This window comes from Parasteatoda tepidariorum, chromosome X1 (genome assembly GCF_043381705.1).
Source record: "Parasteatoda tepidariorum isolate YZ-2023 chromosome X1, CAS_Ptep_4.0, whole genome shotgun sequence".
Classification (NCBI taxonomy): domain Eukaryota; kingdom Metazoa; phylum Arthropoda; class Arachnida; order Araneae; family Theridiidae; genus Parasteatoda; species Parasteatoda tepidariorum.
In genome coordinates, this window is record NC_092214.1 from 68,406,421 (window position 1) to 68,419,561 (window position 13,141).

General features: G+C 28.0%; 1 protein-coding gene across 4 annotated transcripts in view; it reads right to left on the bottom strand.

Annotated features, from left to right (window-relative positions):
* Window positions 1-13,141, bottom strand: part of LOC107451005 (cytochrome b5 reductase 4) — a 46,095-nt gene that overhangs the window by 21,031 nt on the left and 11,923 nt on the right. For 2 of the 4 annotated variants that reach the window (XM_043041498.2, XM_043041497.2), the window contains 4 exons: window positions 10,980-11,058; window positions 10,819-10,896; window positions 5,493-5,598; window positions 1,244-1,380 (listed from right to left, as the gene is read on the bottom strand). In XM_043041498.2, coding sequence (XP_042897432.1) covers window positions 1,244-1,380; window positions 5,493-5,598; window positions 10,819-10,896; window positions 10,980-11,058 — 400 coding nt within the window. The remainder of the gene's footprint in view (window positions 1-1,243; window positions 1,381-5,492; window positions 5,599-10,818; window positions 10,897-10,979; window positions 11,059-13,141) is intronic. The other 2 variants (XM_043041500.2, XM_071187955.1) reach the window with 1 other exon arrangement.

Here is a 13,141-nt window from a genome sequence, read left to right on the forward strand (position 1 = left end):
GTACATTATGATCTAATCATAAGATTAAAAATTATTATGGTGTTCTCCTTATTTTGTGTACAGTAAAACATCTGCAAGCAAATCATTATATGCAATCAGAATAAAGAGTTTATCATTTAAAAAAGCAGTTAATCTATAAGGGTGTAAACAATGTCATAACAAGTGAAAGTTTAGGCAAAATTAATAAGATGATCCAAAATACAATTTAGAGTCAAATGTTATTTGCAACTTTACTGAGGTTGTTGATTTAAGACACAAAACCATTTTATTTATCATATTTTCTTTTGGAGATCAAGTTTAATTAACTTGCTATGCTAGTACTAAATTGAAGACAGTAGTAAACAAAATTTTATTTTGAAGCAGGTGTAGAATTTAAGTTTTGGGAGTCAATATTTTTGCAGAATCATTTTGCATGTATCAAGTTGTCTATATTTTGTAATAAACATTTTCTACCAAATCTTTTCAACTAATTAAGTTTATTTATTACTTTTAAGACTACAGGAGAGAAATAATTATTCATTAAACATAACTTTGAACAAATATTATAAAATTTATCCCTATAGTAGATAGTATTATTTCCTTTCAAAATCTTTTTTTTCCAACTATTTGGAAAAAGGCTGCACCCCATAACTTACGCATGGCTAAAGAATTAAAGTGGGTTTTAATTTCAGATTTGCTTTTGGATATTCAGCAGAGCTTTCTTGAGATACATAAGGTACTTACATTACATCTCCTTAAAAATGTGACAATCTCCGGCCCTTTGTAGTGGTTAAGACATTAAATTAAGGAAGTCACTGTTATGATTGAGCAATACAAAGTTAAAAGAAAAAGTTTGGAACATACCTACATTTTAAAAATTATAATAACTTAATTTTTAAAATCTATACTGATTAAAAAAAATATTTCATTTTCAAAATCAACAATTACAATATAGTTAGAAATTTTGAAAAATCTCAAGTAAGAAAGAAAACAATGTTTTTGAAAATGATGCAACAACTTTTGAAAAATTTAACATGAAAATTATACAATAAACTTTTTATTACTACAAAAATCAAATAATTCAAACTATGTTGGATTCCAAAAGTGAAGCAGATAGACTATTTTCACTTTTAAAACTAATAGCTTAAATATAATGAGAAGAATTTAAAAAACTTTCAGACAAAAATGTTTTTGTAAGCATGGGCAATCAGCAAAAAAACATTTAAAAAGATTCTACTATAATGCAAGGATATTAAGAGCTTACCAATATTTAAAAGGAAGGAATGAGAATTATTGATTTTAATAAATAGATCTTTTTCAACCAAATCTGTAATTAAACCTTGTTTTTGTATACTAGAACAACTAATAAGCAACTTTAATGAATCCTTTTGGTCATCAGATCTAAAAGGGAAAAAAAGTTTTAAAATTAGGCGGTTATTTGAACTTGGATACTAAAAAAATAAAAGGTAATTAATTTATTTGACTTTATTTATTTAAACTTTTCCTAAATAGTAACATCTCTCACAAGATTTTAGCATGTAAAACTATGTTGTTAACTTGGTAATTTTGACTTTACTAATCAAAGGAAAAAAACTAGTCTAAAAAAACTAATGTAAATGAAACAGAAAAAAAACAGAATATCTAAAAAAAATTTGTTTAATAATTGAATTTTCATGCAGTTGTATAAAATCTTAATGGTTCACAGAGTAAACCTTAAATATGCCAAGTGATTGATGCAAATGATATTTCAGTTTTAAAAACAGACATAATATAATTAATTGATTTTTCCGAAATTTTTATATCTGAAATTTTATGATTGTTTTTAAATGAAATATTTAATGATGGAAGAAAACATTTAACTCTTCTATTAAATTTATAAATTCCTGGTACTGGCTTTGGAATTAAGAATTCATAGAGATAGACGTATTCAAAGAAAATACTTTTTAAATTAATTGCTACCACTTGCTACTTAGAACATCTGATGTGGGTTCTGTTTAAATCAAATAGATCTTTTTTTAACTGCTTTTTATACATACAAGCACACTCAGTTAATTACATGGTTTTTTTGCTTTAATTTAGCAGAAAAATCAGAGCTTCAAGTTGAAGAAAAAACTTTGAAAAAGGGAAAAACATAATCATAAACATGAAAAGGAAATGTTTGTATATTTTCAATTTGAATGACTTTTGCTCTTAAGAGATACAAAAATTTAAGTTTATTAGAAAATTACAAAAAAAAGAGAGAGAGGTTCAAATAACAGAAATGCAGGTTAGTCAAGTTTTTTATAAATTTTGTGAGTTTCAAATTATGAAAAACTATAAAAAGAAAGGCTTTCCAACAAAATATATTAAAGTCAGCCATGCTTCCCCTCTTGTGTGCAGGCCTATGCAAATAGAAAGGAATTCATGAGCAACTAAGATAGCGTGATTAGTTTAGAAAAATCTTACCATTAAGTCAAAAGTTATTCATCAATTTCAGTTTTTTATTTTAAGCAATATACAGTAGGGTGTGATGAAAAATGGAGGTTGTCAAAAGTTGCCTTTTATACATAATTAGTTCATGTACAAAATTTGACAAATATAAGTTAATACCTTGAAGGGAAGCTGCTGTAACAAAGTTTCATTTTTTCACGTAAAAATAATGATTAAGAATAATGATCCAACTTTTTTATTGCATGTCTTTTACTGATGAGATATTTAAGTATCAAGAGCATATCGTGTACCATGCTCTCTCAAAATGCAAGTCTATTCTAGAGCTGACTCATATCAAGGATAGAAACTTTACTACTGTCTGCTTGAATTTCTCAATTTTTTCAACTTCTATAGTAAAAAGATGTAGTTCCTCTTGAGCATTGAAGTTGGTAACGTATATCGCAAACATTTTTTAGGTGATTATTTTGCAAATTAACTAACACAACAACATTTGGGGACTATTGAAAGTCACTATGAAAAACCTTTATTTTTTTGCCCTACATTACTGAAAAAGAGGTGAGATACAATAATTGGGAAAACTTGATAGAGCTTTATAAAAATGAAACTTTAAGATCATAACTATGAAATTTAATTATTTATGATTTTTTATCTTTAAACTAGATGTCATAAATAAAATGTTAAAATTTTAAAGAAATTTCTCCTACACTTAGGTATGAAAAATGTAAAAATGCTTTTTTTTTTCATCTATGCAACTATGTTTTACATCTATGTTTTAAACAAAATAATATTTCATCAACAATATTCAATTTGCTTTAAGGCATACAAATTCCAAAACAGAAATAATACAGTGAAACAGACATCACTACATTTACCTATACTTTGAAAAGAAAACCTATCCTAAAATTAATGCTTTTGTTATTGTTGCTAACTTAATAAACAGAAATAAGTTTTCATACTTGATTTAAAAGCTATACTACTAACTACGTATATTTTATTTTATTTTATAACATGTGACACATTTTTTGGTTTGTGACTATCATTGTCCCCGCGGCAGAATCACAGCAACACGGCGACATTGTCGCAGAACGATACAGAGTTATTGCAAAAAGATTTTTCCTTTCTACAGAAATTTATACGTTATATTTAAATCCTGCATTTAGGTTATCACTTTTTGACATGATCACTTTACGCCGATAGTATCGTAAATCGATTTAATTTTCCGATTTAATTTTCGCCAGTTACTGATATTAATTTTCACGTGGTTTTTAAATATCCCGGTATATTTCAAACAATATGAAAAATTCAAATCGCACATTTGAGTATTTACTTTTTATGGCAATGAATCTATCGAATTTTTGGCAGTTATTGCTATTGATTTCTCCATAGTTTTTAAATCCAATATTTTTTATACTATATTATTTATTACAACAACCTAATCTCGAAACGAAACACGTATTTGAGTAATCTTTTTTTTTAGGAGTCCTATTCGTGAGATTTCATCTCCAATCTTCTTTTCGGCAACGGATTTCATGATTTTTATTTTTTTATTGAGATGATTATTTAAGAAATGTGAAGAAGGAAATAAATAGTGAGTTTTTCCCCCAACAAAATATAAGAGAATTTCGCTGTAGATAGCTCGAAACAATTCTGCCGCAGGGAACATTGTTCAACTTTGTTCAGATATTTCTTCCAGGGCCTTCTGATCGCTTTAGAGACCATTCACAACTGTTATCCTTCTGATCACTAGTTACTTGTCTACACAGAAGACTCGCTTTCTGACTTTTCACAAAAAGCTTTAATCTTTTGTGAAGAGTTTTGTTTATATCTCTTGGCTGAAAATTTCATGACTCATTTTGATGGAGAGTTACAGTTAATTCTTGTAAGAATCGAACAGCTTTACATTTGACGAGACTCTTTTGAAAGAGCTTTCTGAGTCTATTCCTGCATAACAAGCTCATTCGCAATAAAGAGGTTAAGAATTCCCATATCCTGAGATAGATGCAGGGCTTTGCTCGAGAATCTCTATAATAAAGTGTCTTTTCAGTGAATCCCTTCCCACCCAGGCATTGTGTGGAATGAGAAGGCTGACTACCTTGCCAAGAAGGGATCTTTAGATCCCCAGAAATGTTCTGGTAACTTGAGATTCCATTCAGCTAAATTGAAACTTTTTAAGATTTGTTAGTGCTTCCTGCAGGATCTTCCGAGAGAAAAACCTTGGAATACACTCTTCTCTAAACCACAGTTTGTTCCTGACTCACCTCGTTCAGCTACAGTTGTAACTTTTAAACTCCTGACAGGGCACGATTGTCTTTATGCCCATCTTTTTCATTTAAAAATTGTTGACTCTTCAACATGCTCTCTTTGCATGACTGACCAGGATATGACTGCATTTGAATTAGTACCCTGCAGTATATTCTTGCTCTACTAAAGTAAAATAGCATTTGATAATAATTATTGATCAACTTTGTATCCTCATAAATTTGAACCCGACCAAGTGGATCAAGTGTTAGGGAAACTAGCCTCTGTGGAGGACTTCTTAATGGAACTAACATATGCTTATATTACATGGAGAGGAAAAACCACAAAAAACTCCCAAAGTTAGCTAGATGGTGCGGGATTCTAATCCCTGAGGATATTTTAAGTCAACAATTTGGTTGATGCAAACCAGGAACAGAAATCAAATAGAACAATCATCACTGGGATATAAGCCTTGATCATATCACTGGGAAATCTATCCCTTGAGCCCTTTAGGGCTTACTAATTATGTTTAATAAAAATGTGAAATTTTTCCTCATCCTATTATAATTAATAAATATAACAAAAAAATATAACAAAAATAAATATAACAAAAGAATTATTTTGTAAAATTTTTAAAAGCTCTAATATTACTTTTTCCAATAACTTTAAATGTGATTACTTGATTCACCAGTGAATTTTATAAAATGTTACATTATTCTATAAAGATTTAGTCCAAAATAAAAACATTCATAGACAAGAAAAAAAATTCATCAAATAATGACACTTCAAAGATGCCATTTTTTTAAAAATATAAAAACATATGAAGAACTATAGAAAAAACTAACCTGATGGAAACCTCCTTTGAATCTGATTCTGGTAATGGTGAAATAGACCACTGAGATTTGACTTGGAAGCTCTTATTATTCACCTCTTCGGAATTGTCACATTCAACTGAAAACAGTATCATGTTATAAAATATTCTTTAAATAATTTCTTAAAACTTCTACTTAACGCTTACAAATGAGTTTATCAAGATTAAAAAATCAATTTTACTTAATGCATTTTTGGAAAGACTTAGATTCTTAATATGTTTTTATAATTTTTAAATCTTAAAGATGATAATCTCAAGAAGAAACAGATTTTTATAAGTGTAAGTTTATTTGAACATTATAATCCTTTTATCCAAAAATATGTTTTTAAAACTACTACTGATAACAACTTAAGAGCAAACCAGTCAATTGGTTTGTTTCTTTTCTATTTATTCATTAATTTGCTAATATTGAATCAAAATTTTATCTAAGACCTCAAGCTTTGATACAATGAATATGAAAAGTTGCCATTTTGTGATGGATTTTTTTTTTAAATAATCATCATCACACTGCGAAACTTAAGTAAAATGAATGCTTGTGAGACAGAGAAAACTATTTGCTTAAGGTATATGAGTTAAAAATCAGCAATTTGTAAGAAAATTTCATTTTTTTCAAAAATTTATTGTTATTTGAACTTATGTTCATTAGCTTTCTAAATTTTTGCTCTCCGTTATTTAAAAATGAAGTTAAGAGCTTTTTTTTTTTTTTTGCATGCCAACAGACATTTTTAAGCAATTACATACTTTAATTGCATTTTCTGAAAAACGGTGATTTTGAGAAAATATAAAACTCTTTGCAACTTTGTATGTAGATGTTGTATAATGTTAGCTGTGTTTTGAATTATGAGCCATTGTCTAAGTGAAAATTTATTATTTTTATCACACTTTCAGTAAGAATGTTTAAAATGTTTCATTGAAAAAAATCAAGATAGAACAATACATTCCGTTCAATTTCACTGTATTTTTGAATTTTTGTAAAGATTTTAGTTCAAAACAGAAGTAACAAGATTGATTAAGAAAAAAAAATTATTTTGATATTTATGGATTACAATTTAAAGTAGAACTGTTAGTCTGAAATAAAAATTTACAGTTTTTAAGCTCAAATTTGCTCTTATTTTGTACAAATATTTTATAAATTTCAAAAGTTCACTTTTGATAAAAAAAAAATTTAGGATTTCTTCTGATCAAAAATGAAATTAAAATTTAATAAGGCTATTTTCAAAAGTAATTGTACTGATCCCAGTTAGATACATTAAGAGTGAGATGTTCAAAGTAAAAAATGTACCTTTATTTAAAGTGTACACCTTCTGTAACAAAAAGTTAGGTCGATTTAGTTTTTTACCTAAAATAATTATCAACAACTTATTAAGACTTACTCATTCTGATGCGGAATTTTAAAGCACAAATGCAATGAACGTATAATATTGTTCATTAATGATACATAGAAATAAGTAAAGTCAAAACATTATATTTGTAACTACAGTGTAAAGTCGCGTATCCGGAATCGGTGGGACTTCCAGAAGTCCGTATAATAGATTTTTCCGTATAATAGACCCCCAAGGTAAACAAAGCTTAAAATGATTTAATAAACGATCTGAATCTAAGAAGCAAAAAATAAATAAACGTTATTTTTAAGGGGAACAATGTTTTAGCATTAGAATATCTAAATCAAATATAAAATATTAGAAAAAAAATATTATTGCTGAAAATATGGAAAACGAAAAAAATTTAACAGTTATGAAAATATTAATCCGCCATTTTGAACTAGAACGATTCAAGCAGGAAGAGGAAATTCATGTCATTCTGGAACAAAGCTTAAAATTATCTAAATCTAAAAAGTAAAAAATAAATAAACATTATTTTTTAGGGGAATAATGTTTTAGTATTAGAATATCTAGTCAATAAAATATGAAATATTAGAAAAAAATATTATTGCTTGAAATATAGAAAACGAAAAAAAATTGACAAATGAAAATAATAATCCGCCATTTTTAACTAGAATGATTCAAGCAAGAAAGGGAAATTCCCGTCATTCATTAAGGTGGGTAGGTGGAGGAGAAAAATTCATTTCCTCCTTATTTGTGAAAGAAAATAAGTGTAAAGAGGAGATCATTTAAGTTGAGGGTGGGGGAAGTAACAAATTATTGTTTTCTCTCCAATCATTGACTATCAATCAAGCATAAAGGCGGGGCAGTATTTCTTCTTGCAATAAAAAGGTTTCAGGAAATGCCTGTTTTACTAGCCACCTGCATGGGATGGGTAGGGGACTCAATTGCGGTCCTTTGAAAACAAATCTTCCTCTTTTTCCTACATTCCAAGGGAGGAGCGTCAATAAAGGTCACTCAATGGTCTTGGTAGATCTTCACTTCCCCTTTCTGGTGATTTATGGGTCGATGCATAAATCAGAGGTTCAGTGCAAGCTAGAAAAAGAAAAAATGTGTCAAAAGACCTTTTTTTTTTTTTCTTTTTTTTTAGGAAAGGGGAAAATGGAGAGATGTTTGTTTATTTTGATTGGTAAAAAGTGTCTGGGAAATTGACCCTTCCGGGAAAGGGACGTCCGGATATGGGACGTTACACTGTATTACTCTTAAATATCAAGTAATCATTAACAAAGAAAATAAACAATGAATAGTAACTTTTTAATTAATGCTTACAAGATAGTTAAAAAATTTAAATAGGTTTCTTTATACTTTTCCATAATATTTAGGTAAAGCCTTTTCTTATTTTTTTTAAACTGAAAGAATAAACTTAATAATCTGTATCTATAAATACTTATTTGAAATAAAAGTCTACTTGAAGTATTAGCTTTTTTTATGTATCTGAATGAACAAATATAACTTTCAATAGTTATGAATCAAAAATTATCTAGGAGGACATTTTAGTTACAATTTAACTGATTACCATTTTGCTAAGAGTATGCCTGACATGGAGCTCTTACTTTTTTTTTCTACATTGTTCATCTAATTACATCCCTCTCGTCTACAGAAAAGTTTCAACTTTGAATTTTGGCGACGATATCTAAGCCTTTTCCCCTTGGCTTCTGAGTTGACTAAGCTTTACTTTTTCCATTTCGAAAAATTTTAATGGTGGTTCAAATGATTGTCCATTAACATTCTAGCACCTTCAATGTTTCCTTTTGCTCCAACAATTACAAATGCAACATGATCTGCTGGGTCTCTTACAATATTTCCATCCATTCGAATGGGTACAACACCAGATTTTTGTCATTATATTGTGGCGTTGCGGTCTAATTTGCAAATTCCGAATCTACTAATCTCTGACGTTGGATTACGTCTCTTGCAGCCAATAATTGTTGTATGACGTAAACCTCACAACTGAATGCAGATTTCCTCAGAGTATATGCGTGAAGTACAAAATCGGCGAAACGCGCACAGGATGCATTCTGATATATCTTGGCCGCCTCTCCACAGTTCACACTCTCTCTCTCCATCGGTTCCTGAGTAACTACTCAGCAGTTAGGCATGTTCTTGCCGGTTACTCATTTGCAGTTTTTTCCATGCTGCTTTAATGATAAAATTTTTATATTTTATTTATATTAAAATGGTTAGTTAAATTTACCAAGTTTTCACTGCTAATAAAGATAGTTGCTTATTTGAACTGGGAACATTGTTTATGGAGTAACACGACATAAACTTATAATTCTTTTCATGAACACTTTCACATGAAAATTTATACTAGAGTTGGAGTCAGATTCTTCCCAGAGTTACCAAATATACCAACCTCCACAATATCTTTTATAATGTTCCCATTTTTTCAAATAATTTTTCCTACTAGCCACCAAGGAATTCGCATGGGTTCTTCAGCAAACTAAAGCATATTTCTCCCTTTTTCAACTGCATTTTTGATCCTTCTTTAAATTTTAAAACTACACTTTTTTACATTTATAGCTAAGAATCCTTTTATACTTTTTGTTTCAAGAATATTTCCACCAAAGAGACCAATGACCATGATACACCTATGAAATCTTTTCTAACTAGAACTTCATCAATATATTCAGCATCTAAATATTGACAAGCAATTCTCAGTTGGCACATTTTTCTCTAAATTATCCAGTTATATAGATTTTGAGGAATTTTCATCTTTTAAATCACAAAAATGCCCAGCAACGTTTTTGTTATTCTCAAATCAAACTAGGTAAATCTCGAGTCAAACTATGTTATTCTTAAGTCAAACAATATTAAATTAGAGTGTAACTCTTTTACTTACTCGCTAGCCCTAAATATTCGGTCGCCAATACCGAGCAGATGAGTGGAAATTTCTCACCTCGGCTTACTGGGTAGTGGAAAGTAAAAAAATATTTTGCATAAGTGTAATTCACATTGGTTTTAAAATTTGGATTTTCAACTTGGAATTATAACCTGGGACTTATAATTTAACTTGGAACTTGTGTTTAAACTTGGAATTTATGTTTTTATTTTGATAATTTAAAGCAACTTTTCAAATTGAGCAACTAATTTCATACAGAAAGAGTAATTAAAAATAATGAATGCTTGTTTAAACTTTAAAAGTATAGAGTGGTTAGAAATCAAAGACAACTGTAGAAAAATGACAAGTAAACATACATATATGTAATGTTTTACAATGATCCTTTAAATAAAAATAAAAACATGAAAAGGAAGCTTATTTCTTAAGCAATTTCATGTAACACAGGACTTTTCTCACGTCAACTTCTTTGCAGCATTCTAGCAAAGCAAAAAAATAATAAATAAAACTTTTTAACAATTATCAAAAAAGTTAAAGTAAAGCTCATTTTCTAATTATTTAGGTAAATAAAAAGGCACTTTTCATTTTATCAAATTGAAATTTAAACCTCTTCAATTTAAAAATAATGTTTGATTAATGCTTTAAATGTTATACATATAAATTAGTTGTGAATGGCACCACAATTATAATAATCTGTAATACCTAAGTGAAGTATAATACCTGTCACAAATGAACATTACAATACCGTCATACTTTGTAATAGGTCTTCTTAAGGCCATAAGTAATGTTGTAAATTGCAATGCAGAATAAAGAATTCTCTTTACAATTAATCAGCATTCAAAGACTACATAAAATGATTTGATTTACACTTTTATTTATATTTGATAAACTGTTTTCTTACTAAATGAAATGTTTCAGGATTGCATTTCATATTTGCTTATGTTATTTCAATCATGCAAAGTTGTCAATTAGCACCTCTTTCAATTTAATTTAAAGTGGTACTCTTTTAGTAATTGTTAACTCTAGAAAGAAACAATGTAAAATAACTCATGCATTCAGTTATCTCCCTCATAACTTACTCATAACACTCGAGTCTCCTGTAGACAGTTTCTTTGATGATTTAAACTTTAGATGCTTCATTTGAAACAATTTCGGAACTAAAAACCATATAAATAATTATTTAAAGCTGACAAGTAAAAAAAATAGTACACTGAAGAAAAATACAAAGTAGTTACTTTACCTTCAATAGTCCATGGTGTTTTTAGAATACCCACAAAACATTTCTGAAGCATACTTTCTGCATTTACCCATCGATGAACCTAAATATAGAAAAGTAAACAAAATAATTAATACTGTTCATTATTATAATATAATAATAAGACAATAAATTTTAATTTTATCGACTCATTTATAACAAAAATAAATATAGTCTTTCTCAATTCTGTCAAAATATTAAAATAAATGTGGTGCTTAATTTTTCAACTAAATACAGAGAAACCTCAATTGTCAAAAAATTCTCTTAATCCATTTCTAATTTATTAGTGTTCCCCAAATTTAGTCAATTTATTGCTTTAATTCCACTCAGTATTGCACAAATGCTGCTAATTACAGAATTACAAATACATAAACAAATACACCAAGATGCTATCAGCTATACTTATATACTCTATCAGCTATACTTAGATGCTCTCTCTTCATTAAGAATGAAGGAGATGGCCTATTCAACTTTAAAAAATTGAGATTTTAAACATACATGGGCATACATCATGACTTGAGGTAAAAATAAAAATATAATTATTTTTCATAAAAAAAAAGAGGTTGACTTCTATAGTTAACTCATTGATGCCCAAATTATCAATTTTTCAATAATATTTTGTATATTGATACTAAATATTGTGAAATAAACTGAAAAGTTATCCAACAAAATCTTGCCTGAAAAAATACTATCAAGTCACACTTGAAAGTATAAAAACAATACTAACAAAATCTAATGCTAGGGAGAGTTAATATGTTGTTTATCAAAAAATTGAAAATGTAAGACTTAGTGAGTGCAGCAATTATGGAAGAGCTACATTTGGAAGAATCTGTAGAGGCATTTGTTTTAATTTAAAATAAAAATTTGTCTCCCAAAAGTTTTTAAAATGATGTTTTGAACAGATTAGTGTGTTTTTATAAATTAATCTCAATATATGTGCCAGAAGTTTAATAGCTAAGGTTTGAGCCAGTATAAAAACAGAGTGACAATAGTCACCATGACTTATTCGAACCATCTGGTACCCGAAAAAGAGGAAAACCAAAACTGAGGTGGATTGACTGTCTGGAAAAAGATCTTAAAACTATTAGAATTCACATCATCATGTTAAATGTAAGACAAGAAATAAGAATTTTGAAACCATTGTAACTAGAAGCAACACTGTCAAAAAAGCAATTAGCTAATTCACATGGATTTACAATAAAATCGCTTCTAATCAAGTTTTGTCAAAAAATGTTTACTCAGTATATTTCAATTCAAGTCTCACAAGTCATAAATATATCAAATTAAAAAATAGCAGTTTTTTTAAATACCATGTAGAAATCAGAAGCAATAACTGATAAGAAATAAACAAAAAACCATGTGGAATTCAAACAGTTATAAATGTTCCTAGAAAAAGAATTAAAACAATTATATTTCACTGAATAACAAAAATGCAAATTAAACTCATTAATTAGAGAAAATTCATAAATTTCAAAACAAGTGTAATTGAAGTAAAGCCATTACAGAGCAAAATAGGATTCAATATTTAGTTTGGAATATACTTAAAATTTAGGAAATTTATATCTAGTGAATATAAGAGGTTTTTTGATGGTTAAATATTAAATAAACTTCCTTAAAAGCACTTCTCAATCTCAAGAAATTTGAAACAAAGTTAACAATAGTAAATAATTTGAAATTTGCACATTCCTTTCTTTTTTGAATCTTGCAAGTTGTAAAAATATTTTATGAAAATATTGGGATTTTAAATACCCACATGGAAATTTAAGGCTGTAACTGTTGAAAAAATTATTTAAAAAGATAACTTGAACATACGATGAAATCAGCACAAATAAAGCGTTTTTTATCCCTTTATTTTTTAGTATGTAAGTAGTTTTAAAATTTCATGAAATAAGATAAAAGAAAAATATATTAATTTCTTCTCTTTTTTAAAAATTATAATTAGAATTTATAATATTCAAAAATCATTTTTCATGAAGCCACAATCATCCTTAAATTGATTTATAAATCTATTTCTCAGTCATGTTCAGCAGAATATGGACTGCTCCCTAATGGTAATGCTGTAAAATCTGAAGACAAACTGATGAAAAAAAGTTCAAACTTTACTTTTATGAATAACCATTGATGTTTATCTTCCATTTATATATATA